Source organism: Danio aesculapii, chromosome 9, assembly GCF_903798145.1.
Source record: "Danio aesculapii chromosome 9, fDanAes4.1, whole genome shotgun sequence".
NCBI lineage: Eukaryota > Metazoa > Chordata > Actinopteri > Cypriniformes > Danionidae > Danio > Danio aesculapii.
Genome location: NC_079443.1, coordinates 57,071,858 through 57,091,857, shown reverse-complemented (window position 1 = coordinate 57,091,857; position 20,000 = coordinate 57,071,858). Strand labels below are relative to the sequence as shown.

Below are 20,000 nucleotides of genomic sequence, written 5' to 3'. Positions count from 1 at the left end.
CGATCCGGGCCAGACGAATGACACGAAACAAAGTGGGTGAAACAAAGTACTTCTTGATAACTTCTTGTTAGAGACATGCCTGAAACGACAAGATATATACTGGTTATACTGGGGATGTGGTTTAAACTATTTACTAGGGTGATCAAAAACTTGCATTCACTTAGCTTATTAGCATGAATTGTTGTTATGTTTCCAGAACAAGTTATCATGCTGCTAAACATGTTTCTAGTATGATTAAGCATGTTTTAGCATAAATTAGCATGTTTTAACATACATTTAGTATGAATTAGCATGTTGTTAATATGATTTAGTGTGAATTACCATGTTGCTAACATTTTTCTAGTATGAATTAGCATGTTTTAGCGTGAATTAACATGTTTTACATATATGTAATATGAATTAGCATGTTAAAAGGGTTTTAGTAGGCTATGAGTTACCATGTTGCTAGCATGTTTTTAATATTGATTAGCATATTGTTAGCATGTTTCCAGTATGACTTAACATGTTAATAAAGTACTTCTTGAGGACTTCGGTTAGAGACATGTCTAATACGACAAGATATATACTGATTGTACTGGGGATGTGTATTATATTTATTACTAAGATTATCAAAAAATTGTGTTCACGTGTTAAACTTCACTTATTAAAATGAATTGCAGTTATCAGCATGTTTCTATGTTGCTAATATGTTTCTAGTATGAATTAGCATGTTTTTATTATAGATTAGTGTGTTGTTAGCAGGTTTCCAGTAAGAATTAGCATGTTGCTAAAGTACTGCTCGATGACTTCTGTTAGAGACATGCCCACATACATGCATAGCATGTTTCCAGTAATTTTTCAATCATTTCCCAAATTATGTTTAACAGAGCAAGGAAATTTTCACAGTATGTCTGATAATATGTTTTCTACTGGAGAAAGTCTTATTTGTTTTATTTCGACAAGAATAAAAGCAGGTTTTAATTTTTTAAAACCCATTTTAAGGTTAAAATTATTAGCCTCTTTAAGCAATATTTTTTGACAGTCTACTGAACAAACCATTGTTATCCAATGACTCACCTAATTACCCTAATCTGCCTAATTAACCCTAGTTAAGCCTTAAATGTCACTTTAAGCTGAATACTAGTACCTTGAAAAAATATCTAATGAAATTAATGCACTGTCATCATGGCAAAGATAAAATAAATCAGTTATTAGAAATGAGTGATTAGAAATCTGTTTAAACAGAAACTTGGGGAAAAATATACAGGAACGCCCCTTAATACGGACTTAAAGGGGAAATGAAGCACTCAGTCAAGTTTACAAAATTTTGTACATTGGATTCCACTTTAATGAAAATATATGAAACAAACTCGATTAATGTAAGCATTTAGCAGAAAACGGCGTGTTCTACTATAGATTTTAGACCTAGGGGCGCCACCATCTTGGAATATCGCTGTGTCTGATGTCACGGGTTGGTTCCGTTCCCTCAGCTGAACAGATACAGTGGAAGTAAATGACTGAAAATGGAGGCTGTAAAACCTAATTTAACCCAATGCGTGAAGTTGTGGATGTGGAGCTGTTGCAAATACAATCATCAGATGTGTGTCTAATATAAAAGTATATATATATATATATATATATATATATATATATATATATATATATATATATATATATATATATATATATATATATGTATTTCTTCTTTTTCCCCTTTTAATTACTGATTGTTTGATGCGCTTTGATTCACTCTCTATGTTATGCTGCCTGACTGCCTGTCTGGGTTTCAACTATGGTAGTAACGGACTGAACAAAGAGACTGGACAGCCTAATTTAACCCAATGCAAGTTGTGGACGTGGAGCTGGTGCAAATACAACAAATACAAGCAATTAAGTGTCTTAAGTTGTGTATTTTTCTTTTTTTAATACCTCTCGTTTGATTCCCTGATGAGGGGATTTAATTCAGACTAATGCAACAATTAAAATGATACATTTCACACTTTACAAAGTCACATCTGTGTGGATTATGTCAAGACATATTCCCTTTTTTTAAGTCGATCAACTCGATCTCTCAACATGTATGAAGGATAAAAACCTGCCATAAGAAAACACACCGCCGATCTTAGTTTGGTTTGAACATGAAAGAGACGAGGGGGCTGTAGGAGTGAAAAGCGAAAATACCCACCTCCATTACGTCAGTAATGATCCACTCTCTAAATTACGCTGCCTAACTGCCTGTATGGGTTTCAACCATGGTTTCAACAAGGTCCGCTACTGACGTAATGGGGGGTGGGTACATTCACTTTCACTCCTACAGCCCCTCGTCTTTCGTGTTCAAACCAAACCAAAGATCGGCTCTGTGTTTCTTATGGCAGGTTTTATCTTTCATACATAATGAGAGATCGAGTTGATCGACTTAGAGGCAATATGTCTTGACATAATCCACACAGATGTGACTTAGTAAAGCGTGAAGTCATGTATCATTTTAATTGTTGCATTAGTCTGAATGTAAATCCACTCATCATGCAGTGCTGGAGAAGCATGAGAGAGTTGACCAAAGTGCATCAAACGAGAGGTATTAACAAAGAAAAATACTCAACTTAAGACACTTAATGTCATCGGCCAGGTCTGATCTCATTAATTCTCTCACTCTCAGTATTGTTTTTTTTGTCTCTCAGCTGTAGAACCCTCCCCATTAACTATCATTGCCTTAGCACCTGGCTCCACTTGTAGCTTATTAGCGTCTCTATTTATACCTCTGTGTTCTCAGATTATTATACTGTATTAGTTGTGCGTCTCGTTGTTTGTGGATCAACCACTCTAACTCAACCTGTGATTTGTCCTGTCCAGTAAGTCCGGTCTATCGTGCCTTTTAGTGTGTGCTCTCAGCTCTTACCTCCACTCTGCTCTGCCAGCTCTCAAGAGCCTGTCTGAACCCTGTCCCAGCCGGGTTTGTCAGCAATCACCAGCTCTCCTCCTTCACTGACCAGTCAAGTGGGTCCCTTCTGTTCTCATTGGAACTTTGGTGAACTTTTCCAGTGCTGTGCACCGCCGAGGCTCCGCATACGTGAGCCTGCCTGTGTTGAACTTTTCCCTAATAAACTGTGCTTATTTTCCCCGCACCTCTGGTATTCTGTCTGGTTCGTTACACTTAAATGCTTGTATTTGTTGTATTTGCACCAGATCTGCGATGCACTTCCACAACTTCATGCATTGGGTTAAATTAGGCTGTCCAGTGCCTGTGTTCAGTCCGTTACTACCATGGTTGAAACCCAGACAGGCAGTCAGGCAGCGTAATACAGAGACTGAATTAAAGCGCATCAAATGATTGGTAATTAAAAGGGGACAAAAGAAAAATAGAATAAATATATATTTTTACATATTAGACAGACATTTGATGCTTGTATTTGCCACCAGCTCCACGTCCTACAACTTCATGCATTGGGTTAAATTAGGCTGTCCAGTCTCTGTGTTCAGTCCGGTACTACCATGGTTGAAACCCAGACAGGCAGTCAGGCAGCGTAATACAGAGTGAATCAAAGTGAAATCAAATGATCAGAAATTAAAAGAGGACAAAAGAAAAATAGAATAAATATCTTTACTTTTATATAAGATAGACATCTGATGCTTGTATTTACACCAGCTAGACGTCCACAACTTCATGCATTGGGTTAATTAGGCTTTCCAGTTTCCATGTTCAACTCCCTTACTCTCACTGTATCTGTTCAGCTGAGATGGCGGCGCCCTAGGTCTAAAGCTATAGTAAAACATGCCGTTTTATTCTAAATGGTTACATTAATAGAGTTTCTTTTCATTAAAGTGGAATCCAATGTACAAAATAATGTAAACTTGACTGAGTGCTTCATTTCCCCTTTAATTGTCTGTTGATAAAGGGTCAATCTCTCGTCTTGCTGCAGATCTTACCAACTATAGACAGGATGACCACGATAAAGTCGAATACGTTCCAGCCAATGGTGAAGAAGTAATGGCGCAGTGCGATCATCTTTAGGACGCATTCGGTGGTAAAGAGCACAATGAAGATGACATTGATCAAGTAGAGCGCTTGGGTCATTTCAGTCGACTGATTCTCCGTCTCCAGCATCATAGTGACCATGTTGAGCCAGATCAGGACCATAATGAAAATGTCAAAGGCCTGTTTGGTTACCAGGTCAAAGATGAGTCCTTGAATCTTGTTCTGAAATGAAGGAAATGTAAGATCCGAAAAAGCTTTTACAGAAGACATTTGCAAACAAGAAAAGATCGGTTTAAAGGCACAATATGCACTATTTGTAACTCTTGTGTGCTGTTGGGGATGGGGATTTTATCCACTCTTAGGCGATTTAAAGTCTTAGGGCTCTATTTTAATGGTCTAGGCGCAAAGGCTAAAGGGCATGGCGCAAAAGCATTACGCGTATGTCCGAATCCACTTTTGCAATTTAAAGGACAGATAAATATGCTCCGCATGGTTTAGATCAGTGGTGTAGTCCTTGCTATACTCACGTATACTCAGTATGCCTACTTTTTTCTATGAGCTGTTTGGGTATTACGACTTCTGAGGATCATACCCTTGGTATACTCACTTGTTTTAGTGATTAAACGTCCCTAATTTATGCGTATTCGCGTCTTCCTGTTAATGGTATACCAAATGTTTTTAACTCACATCTTCATTTGTTGCAGTTGGTGCATTTTTGTTTAACTTGTGCCATTCCCCCGCCCCCTGACCACCACAGCAACTTTGAGAACATTTTGTGAGTTTTTCGAAGATCATAACAAATCAGCTTGATGATGTATCATTGAAATATTCAAGTAAAATTAATAAACAGCAGGGGCGTCGCTTTAGCCCTCCTTTATTTCCATTCAGCCCCCCTAAAACTTTTGCGATTACCTCATGAACTGTAACACTACTAAATGATCGCCTCAGTCAGAATTCCGCTCCTCCATTTCAACTTGCTTTTCATTAGTCAGCAAACCACAGCTGTGCAGACCGTGAGCACAAGGTGTGTGTTTATCGATAGATTGTTAGAATATCTGCATATTTGGAGTTTTTTGCTATGGAAAAACTTGTTTCCTCGGCGCTCCCCTCAGCACAGATGTTTTCTCCCAGTGAAAATGTAACTCTTAACAGGTAACTGATGTTTAGTGTATATATATATATATATATATATATATATATATATATATATATATATAGCTATGAATTAAGAAACGTTGACATTCGTCAGTTCTTTGCCTACTTTTAAATTTGGATTGAGTGGGTAATAGTACACCACCTTTTTTTTTAGGACTACACCACTTGTTTAGATCATCCATCAACCTGATTTCTGCAGGAGTCTCATAGGATGTAATGAAGACTACAACTGCCATGATGATGACGATTACATACTGCGCCTTTAATGGAAGCAATATCAGTTTTTTTTAAGCTCCATTTAATGGGATAGTTCACCCCAAAATTAAAATTCTGTCATCATTTACTTTACACCTAATCATTCCAAACCCATTTGTGTTTCTTTCTTCTGTTAAACACAAAAGTAGATATTTTGAAGAAAGCTGAAAACCTGTAACCATTGACTTCCATAGTATTTCAGGGTTTATACACATTTTTACTACTAAAATTCCATGTCTACGTACACATGGTAAATAAGAAAAAAATGCACGTTCAAATTCATTACAGCATATAAAATAAGTGAAAATCTACATAGTTTGTTTATTTTGATATCAGTAAAATAGTTTTTAGAAATTATCTTGATGTCTGTATGAAAATATTGGAGAAATGTTGCCTTCTGTTTCCATAAGACTTCAATCTCCATGACTTTTCCAAAACATTTTGGGTTTATTTGTTTTTCCAAATGTTTTACAGGCCTGAAAAATGACTTGATAAATTTCCATGACATCTCCAGGTTTTCCAGCATCGTATGAACCTGGTATTTGTTTTTCCTGCTATGGATGTCAATAGTTACAGATTTTTATGTTTGAGTGTACTATCCCGTTAATGCAGTAGTGATATGTAGTCCACATGCACAGAAAAATTTATTTCGTGTAATGAAAAGCAAGCAACTTGGAAAAGAGCAAGCAAGAGTTCTGAAGAGACATCATGAAAAGACAGATATTTTTGCTTACATTTGGTCTTGGAATGGGTTTTTGAGGTTTCTTTGAGCCTAGTTTCTTCATCGCGTTGTAATATTTCTTCTGTTCTTCCGTCATGAAAATATCCTGACCCCCAAAGTAAAAGAAGAAAACAGAAAAGATCATTTTGGGGTGAAAACCAAGCAAGCTTTGATTTTATCATTTAAACAAACAGTACAGTTGGAGACAAAATTATTAGTGTAATGTTTTGTTATTATTTATTAAGTGCTGCTTGATGGAAAGATAAACACATTTTTAAAAATAATAGTTGTAATAACTCATTTCCACTTTTGTTTTTGTCATGATGACACTATTTTACAAGATATTAGTATTTTAATATTAGAAATTAGTATTATCTTAAAGTGCAATTTAAATGCTTATTTAGTTTAATTAGGCAAGTTATTGCAATACATACACTAAATAAATAAATAATAAATTATAACTTGACGTCTAGTTGATTATTTGGTATCAGAAGTGGCTTATATGAAAGGCAAAGGCCTCTAGATTACGCTTATTTTACCAAAATAAAATATGATCATGACATTTTTAATTATTTAATGAGGACAGTAAGGTCTGACTTTGGTTAGACAAAACTCTTGTCACTGAACAGAAATATTGTCCAGTAAAGAATATAAAGTCATGCTGCAGTGGAAACAGAATGAATATTGTGTCTGACTCCATCATGAGATTGGAGGACTGCATCCATACATCTCTGCAATGACTCAAATCACTGATTAATAAAGTCATCTGGAATGGCAAAGAAAGCGTTCTTGCAGGACTCTCAGTTCATCAAGATTATTTGGATTCATCTTCAACGCCTCCTCCATCTAACCCCAGACATGCTCAATAATGTTTATGTCTGGTGACTGGGCTGGCCAATCCTGGAGCACCTTGACCTTCTTTGCTTTCAGGAACTTTGATGTGGAGGCTGAAGTATGAGAAGGAGCGCTATCCTGCTGAAGAATTTGCCCTCTTCTGTGGTTTGTAATTTAATGGGCAGCACAAATGTCGATACCTCAGGATGTTGATGTTGCCATTCACTCTGCAGATCTCTCGCACGCCCCCATACTGAATGTAACCCAAACCATAATTTTTCCTTTACCAAACTTGACTGATTTCTGTAAGAATCTTGGCTCCATGCGGGTTCCAATAGGTCTTCTGCAGTATCTGTGATGATTGGGATGCAGCTCAACAGATGATTCAGCAGAAAAATCGACCTTCTGCCACTTTTCCAAATGATCAACTAGAAATCAAGTTATTATCTGTTGCTCTAACAATTGGGATCGACGACAAGACTTTTGTCAGGTAGTGTATATATTTTTTGCATTCAGAGTCTATGCTGGAATAAAAGTGAAATTCAATACCTTTTAATATCTTTTTTAAGACTCTTTCCATAAATTTTAAGACCTTATAACCACTTTAGGTTTCAACCAGAAACACTGGCGAGATTTTAACTTGCAGTATATGTACTAAATATTATTGTAAGAAACTAATGCAAAACTAAAACATTACTCATATACTCAATAAAAATCTATCCAATCTAGCTAATTCGGCAGGTTGACCCCTATAGAACTGCAGAAATAATGGTGTTTTGCTTGGTTACTGCAGTAAACAAAGCTGCATGATCTCAAATCTAGATGGATTAAATTGATTTAATAAGCTACACAGCCTCCTGATATTAGCATATTTAATTCAGGCAAACTTTAGCATACAACCATACATTGCATAATCAAAAATGATATAACATTTAACACCTTGTAAAATAGCATTTAAGACCTTTTAATAATTTTTAAGGGCCTTAAATTTCTCTGCATTGATTTATCAACTTTTATCAGCCAAAATAAGACTGTATATGTATACTAATGTAAAAATGTATACTGTAATACGGTAAACATGTTTATTTGCTCTGTTAATCATCAAATTGGAAATTAATTAAAATGAAAAGACTACAAATTTCACAGGAGAGCTAATGAAATTAAAATGATACAACTACTACTTGGCATGTATTTGAAGAGGCAGACAACAAACTAATATTTGAGAAAGCTCTAATGTCAACCTTAGTCTGAAATTATTAGAAGTTTTAGAAGTAATATAATCAAGCTTAGATGACTGTGTAAATACTTATCTTTTTCTTCTGCTGATTAAAGTTGTCAATGATGACTCCAATGAAGAGGTTTAATGTGAAAAAGGCTCCAAGGATGATGAAGATGACAAAATAAAGGTACATGTACAGATTCACCTCATACTCCGGCTGTTCTTCTGGCTGTAGGCATATAATAAAGGACAAAACGTGCCAGTGTGATTAAGTAATATTTATCATTCAATTGTGTTTATCTATGATCAAAAAAAGAGTTGTTTGGTATGAGAATGTAAGAGAAGACTTACATTACGAGAGTCTACCGCTGCATACATAATAGGCATCCACCCTTTAAATGTTGCCTGAAATGAAAATAAAAAATTACATATTATATTTGTGACTATATATTATTTATTATTAACTAAAACTAAAATAAACACACTAAAATAATTATGGATATAATATTGGAATAAATATGAATATATTTATTTTATATTTATATAAAAATATATGGAATAAATAATTAGGTCACACTTTATTTTGATGGTCCGTTTGTCGAAATTAAGTTGCATTGGAACTAATTCTCATTAGATTATAAGAACACTGTTAGGTTGGGGTTAAGGTTGGGGTTAGGGTTAGTGTAAGTTGACATGCACTTACAAAGTTTCTTATAGTCAGTTAAATGTCTGTTGAAGGAGCAGTATCAACATATATTAAGCAGACAGTCAACTAATACTCAAATAGACCATCAAAATAAAGTGTTACCTATATTATCACAATTTATTCTAGTTATTTACTAATAAAACAAGTCTCTTTTTCATTTAGATTTACATGTAAAATAACAAAATGTAAAACAAATATAAAACAGCTAAACCCATACAGACATTAAAGTAAAATAAAGTCCAAAAGCAAACAATAAAACTCATGACTAAAACTTTCAATGTGCAGTACACGAGTTTGACAGCCAGAGGTGGAACTAGGTCTTGCACGCCTGCTTCAAAACACATGCAAGTGCAGGTTGCCAGATTGACGAGACTAAAATATCAATGATTCAGCATCTACATTTAATAATGTTAAAGATATTTAATATGTATTAATTATATTATAAACCTTACCATTTCGCTGGAGTGCAGTAAGTGCACTATTCTGTGCTTCTGAATGGCTGTGTTTAAATTTCTGTCATGTTTTGTCTGGTGCAAACAGCCTAATTGCTTATCACTGCAAATCTCGTGATGTAGCGTGTTGTTAGGACACGTGGTTACAAAATAACCTGCTCACCTAATGTTTACGTTTGTAATATTTCTATTATTTGCTCATTAATAATCTCATGTGGAACTCTGAATCTGCGTCTCATTTCCGAGTCTGCTACTGTCCACCAGAGGTCACACTTTGCATACTTTGAGACAACCCAGAGTGCTGAAATATAAGTGGCTAAACTGGCATTGGGCGGGTTGAAAGAACCAAAACAAAGACAGCGTTTCGGCACGTAACTAACATTTTCAAAGCAGAATATCTGACTTCATTGTTTTTCAGACGAACGAGAATGTTCACTCGGCATGTTTCTTAAATATCTGCCAACATATTATGGTATTTTATGCATTAGAAGAACCAAAAACTTACATACAGCACCTTTAAATAATTAAACCCATACAGATATTGAAGTATTAACACTATAATCTAACACTTATAAACACATAAAATGGCACAACAAATTAATATGCAATTCATAAAACAATTGTAAACAACAGCAATAAAAAAAACACATTTTAGGGCCCCTTAATTTTCTTTTAACCAGGACGCTACACAAACTCACTAAAAACATTAAGGGCCCTATTATACACCCGGCGCAAGAAGATGCAAGACGTGTTTGGTGCAATTTGTTGGGATTTTCAGACCAGCGCAACCCTAATTTTCCCGTTTTGCGTCAAGTTGTTTAAATCGCAAATCCATTTGTGCTACTTTGTGGACTCATAGGTGTGTTGGGCTAGAATGGCGGTGTGTTACGGTGCATGGTTGGTGCGTTGCTATTATGAGGAACTATAATAGACTGAGCAATTGACCGGCTGAAAGCTACTCTATAGTCCAGCGCAGAGCTCATTAGTTGTGTGCCTTAAACATGTTCATTTTGCTTAATACACACAGGATATTCATCAACACTGTTATGAACCGCACAGTTTTGCGTGTATGTTCTTTCTGTCTCTATCCGTCTCTCTCTCTCTCTCACTCTCTCTCTCTCTACCGGCCCTATCATTTTTACAGGTACCTTCAAAGCACTATTGGTTGACAGGACTGTCGATCTAAATCAACCATGTGACGACGACTTCTCTCTCTGCCAATCACGCTTGTTGCAGAGCCCTTTAAATAGGAAGCGGCAACGGGAAGAGATCAGCTGCTGCTGCTGTTGTTGTTGTTTTGGCTTGTTGTCTGTTTGGTGGTGTCCGTGTGTTTTGTAGCTGTTACGGATGTTGACTTTGAGTGAGATTTACTGATGTTGACTTTGATTGAAATTTACTGATGTTGACTTTGAGTGAGATTTGTTTGAGAGTTCTGATGTCTGTTTTTACATCTCTAGCCCGCTAATGCTCTATTAAAAATCCTTCTGTGACTTATGACAAGGGAGATCTGGAACAACATAGTAAGTCACGTGACATACATATTTTGCATGCAGGATTATTGATGTATAGACACACTAGTTAGCGAAGTGCGCTGATTTTGTATTTTTATTTTTCAGATCAGTGTAAGTTCAGGGCACTTTTGGCGCTGAAGACTTTTCTTTTCATACTGTTTTCTTATTTAGTGGTTTGGGGAGGAGTTTAAGGGAATATTTTGTTATATTCATTTCTTTGATTTTGCTAGCGCAACTTCAGTTCCCTCTCCCGGGTTTATCTTGGTTCTTTTAAACTTCATCTGTTCTCCTAAGAACAGGACGTGTGTTTAGATATAACTCAGTTTTTTGACCACACTTCATTATTATTGTTAATTTATTCATTTGCTGGAAATTAGAACTGAATTTAGAAATAGTTTTGAAGAAATCTTTGAGCTTAATAAACTAAATTAAATATGCAGGCTAATAAATGTCTTCACTGGAGTGTGTTAAACACTGTTTCCTTATCCACAAAAGTAAAGGAATAAAGTAAAGAATAAAAGTAAAGTAAAGAGAAAGTAAAGAGGCTGAATGGAGGAGGCTCGTTCTTTATCCTCGCACTGCAGATGCTCTGTTTAACCATTTTTTCCACTAGTGAAGCGTTCAGTTTTTCCACTTACAAAGTCCACCATGTAATTAGCAAATGTGCCATGTTGTGACACAACTGACTCTTAAAGGGAATGGGAGATGAGACTCTGAATGGTTTAATGCCCGTTATACTCATAACACACCGATAACTCATTAAGAGAATAAGCACAACCCTGTTAGACCATGTGCAGGGGCGCAAAGCAAATTTATCCGTCCTTAAAATAGCAAAAGTAGATTCAGACACGCCCTTAATGCTTTTGCGCCATGAGCTTTAGACTCTGCGCCTAGATCATTCAAATAGAGCCCTAAGTTAAACTCTGTAGAACTTAACAAATTTAGCTGAAATCTGATTAGCTCGTTAAAATAAGTTAAAGCAACATAAAAATATTTGTTGCCTTGACTTTTTGTCGTAAACCTTTTTACAGTGTGCATCTATATGGCCCCTTTTCACATTTCTGGGTTTCTCTGTAGCGGAAGGCGTCATATTTAGGTAAACTTAGAGCGCAGTTAATGGGAGAGTACAACAAATCATTATTTACAATCCTATTTTGCTGGAATAATGAAAGAAACTCCACAATGATGTTATAAAGACTTTCAAAAAAAAGAAAAAAATTGAGAATAACGTCAAATTTACTCTCAGCCCCATAGACGCTGCATTAGAAACATCTAGCATAAGCGATAATTCGTTTTTTTGTAATTTGATGCAAAGATGATATACTACATTCATAAATGCATAGAATATACATGCCTTTTAAAAATCAAAAATATGAAAAAACTTTAAAAGGGATTTAAGATTGTGATGCTCGTTGAACATGTCATAACAGGCTTGTGAAAAGGGGTCCATTACTACTAATAAAAATCTCCCATATTTTTTGTCCCACCAATTACTGAGGAAAGATTCTTACCACCTGCAGCAGGGCCAGGTACCCATTCCCAACATTGTCAAAGTTAATGATCACATTTCTCCAGCGCACTCCTTTCCCCATTCTTTCACAGTCTGTCTTGTTATAAATCACTGAGACAGGCAGGCGCTTCTCCGTGGTGATGTTTATACATTCAGAAAACCTCCCAGCAAAGAAGTTGACGCCCACAATGCTGAAAATGAGCCAAAAGATGAGGCAGACGAGCAGGACGTTCATAATGGAGGGAATGGCGCCCAGAAGAGCATTCACAACCACCTGCAAGGATATATAAACATCATACATTTACAATGTAGTCCCATGATAATTGAAGTATTTTGCTTTACAGCTCAAATACAGTCAAAATTATTAGCCCTCCTGTGAATTTCTTATTCAAATATTCCCCAAATAATGTTTAACGCAGGGGATTTTTCACAGTATTTCCTATAATATGTTTATTATTATATAACTAAGCCTTTAAATGTCACTTTAAAGCTGAATACTAGTGTCTTGAACAATATCTAGTCAAATATTATTTACTGTCATTATGGCAATAATAAAATAAATCAGTTATTAGAATGAGTTATTAAAAATATTATGTTTAGAAATGTGCTGAAAAAATCTCTTCCGTTAAAACAGAAATTGGGGAAAAATATACAGGGGGTGGGGGTGGCTTCAACTGTATATTATTTAGGAATATTTACAGTACACTAAAAAAGCCTCATTGAATCAACTTAAATAAATTACTTTAACTTTTTACACCTAAAATAAGAGTTTTTCCAGCTTATTTCTTATTGAAAACTGCAATTAATTAAGTGGAAAACTAAATAATAAATTTTAATGAATAATTAATAAATAATTAATTTTGTGTAGGCTACTTAATATTGAGGAAAAATGCCCCAATCACACAGGTAAATGCCTGAAGCCGCGTCTCCGTTTTCAGATGTCTCCGTTTTCCCTCATCCACACTGCACTTTAAAACAAGAAAGAAAAATAACAAAGAAGAAACAAAGGGAGAAAAGAGACAGAAACAAACAAACAAGCAAACAAAAACACTAAGAAAGAAAGAAAGAAAGAAAGAAAGAAAGAAAGAAAGAAAGAAAGAAAAGAAAGAAAGAAAGAAAGAAAGAAGGAAGAAAAGAGACAAAAATAGAAAGAAAGACAGAAAGAAAGAAAGAAAGAAAGAAAGAAAGAAAGAAAAGCAATGAAAGAAAGAAAGAAAGAAAGAAAAGGGAGAAAAGGAAGAAGAAAGAAAGAAGAAAGAAAGAAAGAAAGAAAGAAGAAGGAGAAAAGAGACAAAAATAGAAAGAAAGACAGAAAGAAAGACAGAAAGAAAGAAAGAAAGAAAGAAAGAAAGAAAGAAAGAAAGAAAGAAAAGCAATGAAAGAAAGAAAGAAAGAAAGAAAAGGGAGAAAAGGAAGAAAGAAAGAAAGAAAGAAAGAAAGAAAGAAAGAAAGAAAGAAAAAAATAACAAAAGAAAGAAAGGAAGAAAGGAAGAAAGAAAAGGAAGAAAAGGAAGAAAGAAGAAAGAAAGAAAGAAAGAAAAGGAAGAAAGAAAAAAGACAAAGAAAGAAAGAAAGAAAGAAAGACAGAAAGAAAGATAAGGAGGAATAAAATAGACAAAAGAAAAAAGAAAGAAAGAAAGAAAGAAAGAAAGAAAAAAGAAAGAAAGAAAGAAAAAAAGAGACAAAAATAGAAAGAAAGAAAGAAAGAAAGAAAGAAAGAAAGAAAGAAAGAAAGAAAGAAAGAAAAGAGACAAAAATAGAAAAAAGAAAGAAACAAAGAAACAAGACATAAGAAATAAGAAAAAAATAAAACAAGAAAGAAAGACAAAAGAAAGTAAAGAATAGAATAAGAAAGAAGAAAGAAGAAATAACAAGAAAGAAAAAAAAAAGAAGAAAATAGAAAAAATAAAAGAAAGACAAAATAAAGAAAGAAAGAAACAAAATAGACAAGAAATCAATAAATAATAAAGAAAGAAAGAAAGAAATAAATAAAGAAGAAATAATAATAATAATAAATACCAAAATAAAAAATAAAGAAACAGAAACAAATACATAAATAAAAATAAAGAAAGAAAAGAAAGAAAGAAAGAAAAAAAGAAAGAAATAAAGAAATATACAAAATAAAATAAATAAAGAAAGAAATAAGAAAGAAAAAAAATAAATAAAGGAAAAAAGAGAAAAAAAATAGAAAAGAAAGAAAGAAAAGAGAAAAAAAATAGAAAAAAGAAAGAAAGAAAGAAAAGGAAGAAAGAAAGAAAGAAAGAAAGAAAGAAAGAAAAAGAAAGAAAGAAAGAACAGACATAAAGAAGAAAAGAAAGAAAGCATAATAAACTGATAAAGCTGATTGATGATTTTCTTCAGACTAGACTCATCTTCCGTCCTCAGACTTGCCATTTAAAAGCGTCTGAATTGAATTATGAACGGCGCACAGCGCTGGCGGATTAGGATGAAAAAGCGTGACCTTTAGGATGCACGGTGAAGCCACGGTATTACTGTTTACTGTAAATCAACAAACACACAAAGAAAAACACACGTTAAAGGCACTCAGCAGTTAAGACGGTGCATTTCTAGACACCGTCAATAAAACAAAGCAAAGGAGAGGAGACATCTGTGTTTGCCACATGAGAGGACGCCGTCGCACCATCACATCTCTGTGGAAAACGCTGCACTATCGACCCTGTGCTTATTATATAAATCTGCACGTCAATGCTTCCTACAATACCACTGACTGAAACTCATGAATGAAGAGCAGATACAGGATCATGTCACAGTAATGAATCCCTCTTATATTTACATCAATACATTAAACATAACAGCTTAATTAAGGGTGCAGTAGGTGATCTGCCTATATGCTAACCGTTAAGCATAATATCTTTGAAACACACTCCCTCCCATGCCTAATGAGCAATATATCAAGCATGCAAGGATCGCTGGTCTCACTCTCTCACACGCTTTGTCCTGAAGCGCTTACTGTATGCTTTGTATTTGGCTGGTGGCATGCAGGAATTACACTTATTATACTGACATGCTGATTCAGAGCGAATATTCAGAGTGGCGGTGAACAATATAGAGTGCGCGTCGCAGGCTGTCATTGTTCAAAATGAACCAATGTGAATATAAAAGCACCTTCAGCTCAGTAAAGCAGGCTAGGCGGAATAGCGCTGTTTACTGATGTTTTGTTGTTAAACTAAATACAAATCTTCATTATCGATGCTGTAAAAGGTCCTTATGAAGCTGAAAATAGACACATCAATCTTTCACCGGGATATTTGAGTGGCTGAACAACACTTCTGTGCATAAAACCCATTCATAACAACACAATCTACATCAGCTTAGGGTGACTAACATAGTTTAAAAACAGAACATGACCTGTCTAGCAGAAATACTTCAGCCTGGTGTCATCCTTCCTCCAGCATGCAAAAGTAACTCCAATATTGATTCAGGATTTTAAAAGGTTTTGATTCAGCATTTATTTTTACCGCGGTGACCGTATCTCTCACGTGCACATCATGAACGCGGTGCAAGTGTACGCTTAAATGGCAGATCTGCGTGATGGCTGCACAGTTGTACAAATCTACATTTGTTGACAGACAGTTTGGACACTATTTAATTAGATGAACTTTTTTTTAGTTTCATGCCTTATCCAGAATATAAAAACACATATAAATACATTTAGATCATTTACTTTAATCATTACTATTGGAATGTGAAGAGACTTTCAGCCAGCACAACACAACATGTTTCTGAAGACGATCACCTGCTGCACCTTTAACTGAGTTTTTTATATTTGTACATGATGACAGTGTATACTATTTTACCAGTTATTTTGCAAGACATTAGTATTCATCTTAAAGTGCAATTTAAAAACTTAACTAGGTTAATTATTTTAACCCTTATGTGCTGTTTGGGATGTTTCCTCCACACTGTGGTAATTTTGAGTCCTAATTTGGCCATTACTTTTTCCCAGTTTGGTAACACTTTATAATAACTACACACTATAAATGATTTATTAAGCATTAGCAAATAGTGAATTCATTATCTGTTAAGCATTAACTCTACATTAATAAATGTTAGTAAGCAGTTTATAACTGCAGCTACAAATGCTCTATTCTTGACTTATAAGCGCCTATATAATGTGCTTAATAATTGTACTTTCATACTTTGTTAATGGTTTATTTTTCATTACTAAATTAAGTACTGCATTATTTACAAAGCATTTGTATTTAAGAGTAGTTGAGGGTTTTTAGGATCATTCAGAATGAGTTAGTAAATGATTAATAAACTATTGAAATCAAAGTTTATATGTCTTATCATTCAGGCATATATTAAGGGTTACTATGTATGTTAATAAATGCTTTATTACCTCATGCAGTTTTGTGACCTAATCTAAAGTGAGGACTATTTATGCTTTATAAACCCCTTATAAATGACAAATAAAGGCTCAGTTAAATTCTAAACAGGAAAAATGACATTATTCATTCCTTTTCATTTAAAGAGACACAAATAAAACTGTACTTCAAATTAAAAATAAATCTTTGAAACCTTATCTACAATAAAATAACTGTAGAGTTTAAACATTGCATCTTATATTGTTAAATTATTATATTGTTGTTGTTGTTTTATCCAGTTTTATGTCATATTCTGACACCTGTTATTCAGCAATGTTGTACAGTAACTTTATTTTTTAGAAAATATTGCAAAGATTATTGTTCATTTGATTCTGAGCCTTTAGTTGTCATTCATAAGGGATTTATAAAGCATAATTAGTCCTCACTTTAGATTAGGTCACAAAACTGCATGAAGTTGAGTTAATGAAGCATTTATTAACATACAAATTAACTATTAGTATACGCCTGAATAATAAAATATATAAATGTTGATTTCAATAGTTTATTAATCGTTTACTAACTCATTCTGAATGATCCTAAAAACCCTCAACTACTCTTAAATACAACTGGTTTGTAAATAATGCGATACTTAATTTAGTAATGAAAAATAAATCATTAACAAAGTATGAAAGTACAATTATTAAGCACATTATATAGGTGCTTATAAATCAAGAATACAGCATTTGTAGCTGCAGTTAAAAACTGCTTACTAACATTTATTAATGTAGAGTTAATGCTTAACAAATAATGAATTCACTAGATGCTAATGTTTAGTAAATGATTCATAGTGTGTAGTTATTATAAAGTGTTACCCTCAGTTTCAGCTAGCAGAATGATTTTTGGTGACAAATCTTATTTTGCTGATGGCAGATTCTAATTGGTATGTAGAGATATACTGCTGGTTAAGAGCTCGACTACAGTGCTAATTTAGATTGATCAATTCACTTATGGCGCATGTTTTTGGACTGCTAAAATCACGCTTTTGCTGTGAACAATCACTTCAGAACACTGGAAAGTGAAAGTGTCACGCGTGGATGACGTCAAACTCCAGTGGTGTTTTCTTTCGTGTTTGGCGCGTCTTCATTATCGTTCAGTCTTACAGTTTGACATGGGAGCCATGTTCATGCAGTCTGACGTGCTACAATCGTTCAGGATTATAAAAAATCCCACAGTGTGAGCCAGCCTTAAGAAACTCTGGTTATTTAGAGTGAGTTAGGAATCATCTGATTGGTGAATTACGTGTTAGTTAATGCAGGACCAGCCGCGTTCAATCATAATCACTGACTCTAACTAACTTATACTCCTCACAATCACTGCACTGTTTAACATTTGCACATTTAAATTTGCACTACATTGCACTGATTCACTTATTTGAACTGTACATACCCACTGCACATGGACATTTGTAATTATGTACACACTCACTGTACATATACATGTGTAATTGTTTATCTATCTGCACACTTCTGCTATTAATAGCATCCTGTACATATATTGATTTATTTTAAATCTCTGTTCATAACTAATACAACCTGTATATAATGTTGATAGTACATCCATCTGTAAATATCACCATAGTTTTTCTATGACTGCACTTTATAACTTATACCTGTATCCTGCACTTGCTGCTATTGCACTGCTGGTTAGACCTATACTGCATTTCGTTGCCTTGTACGTGTACATGTGTAATGACAATAAAGTTGAATCTAATCTAATCTAATCTAATCTAATCTAATCTAATCTAATCTAATCCAATCTAATCTAATAATCACATGCTCCTCTCGAAATTAGTTTATAAATAATAGACAAGTCATTGAACAACAGTGGGTTCTTCTTGCTAACAATATTAACCTTAAATTGTTATAAAAGCTGCTTACTCAGCCAAAATAAAATAAGACATTTCCCAGAAGAAAAAACAATGCTGTAAAAAAATCTATTGCTCTAACATACATCACTTGGGAAATATTTAAAAAAGGAATACAAATATCACCGCAGTGCTAATAAGTTTGACTTCAGCTTCATTATGTATGTGAATTCTATGTTTAACATTCATGTTTATTTCTAAATATGCATGTACAGTCAAACAAAAAGTCCATAAGAAGAGATTTTACCCTCATTCCATCAAAGCGTGAGAGAGCCCGAAGCGGCCGGAAGGCTCTGAGTGTTCGCAGAGATTTGATGGCACTCAGCTCTGAATAGTTGAGGGCGTTGGCCACCAGGCTGATCAGAGAGACCTACACATATACACAGAGGAGATTAGCAGAAAAACCAATCCCTTCCTTCCTGATCATTTCACTCTGCTTTCTCAGGGGAAAATGGCCATTTTAAATGTACAAATGCACCATTCACTCAAGCAGCTGTCATCAAACAATCTAAACGCTCGGAGACACAAGCACTCACGCAGTTTAACACACCCAGAAATGATCATTTCCAAGCACACATGATACTGCTTTCTAGATAACGATGCTGTCGTTGATATTGTGGAGGATGTCATATGTTTGGGAGCTGATTTGGCATTCTGTTCACTAAAGCAGATCATGCAAAACATGTCAAGTTCTAGAAACAAATGCAAACTTAACGGGTTTGTTCACCCAAAAATGTAAATTCTGTTATTAATCGCCCACCCTCATGTCTTCAAGACCCCTGAGACTTTTGTTCATCTTCAGAACACAAATGAAGATATTTTAGAGGAAATCCTGGAGCTCTCTTGTCCTCCAATTAATTACAATAAAAAATTACATTTTTATGTGAACTAATGCTTTAAAGGTGCAAAAGTAATTGCACAACATTAGTTTTAGGAAAACAAATGGTCTACTATAAACCAATAATTATGTTTACATGCATAGGCGGAGCGTGTGTAAGGCTGGGGAAGGCTAAGCCTCCCCCTGGCCAGAGACCACAGAGATAGCAGCAAAGAAAAAACTGCATTGAAAAAACGTAACGGGTGTAAGGCGTAATATGAATGTAATTTAATGTTGATGATTAACACAACACTTTAGCTATTGTAAGTTTGTCAATCAAATTTAAAGTCCCCCTCCGCACAAAAATGAAACCGTCCAACCCCGCATGTTACACTGATGAGCGCTGTTTATTACTGGAGTTAGCACAGGGATAGGCAAACTCGATCCTGGATGGCCGGTGTCCCTGCGTAGTTTTGCTCCAACCCTAATCAAACACACCTGCTTGTAGCTTTCTAGTGATCTTAAAGACACTAATTAGGGTGTTCAGGTGTGTTTGATTAGTGTTGGAGCAAAACTCTGCAGGGACACCGGCCCTCCAGGATCAAGTTTGCCCATG

General features: G+C 34.8%; 1 protein-coding gene across 1 annotated transcript in view; it reads right to left on the bottom strand.

Moving 5' to 3' along the window:
* scn1laa (sodium channel, voltage-gated, type I-like, alpha) overlaps nt 1–20,000 on the bottom strand; it is an 81,889-nt gene that overhangs the window by 1,311 nt on the left and 60,578 nt on the right. The window contains 7 exon segments of the mRNA XM_056466052.1: nt 1–79; nt 3,908–4,174; nt 6,097–6,201; nt 8,228–8,361; nt 8,484–8,541; nt 12,317–12,589; nt 18,815–18,937. The exon segment at nt 1–79 is cut by the window's left edge and continues 390 nt beyond it. Coding sequence (XP_056322027.1) covers nt 1–79; nt 3,908–4,174; nt 6,097–6,201; nt 8,228–8,361; nt 8,484–8,541; nt 12,317–12,589; nt 18,815–18,937 — 1,039 coding nt within the window.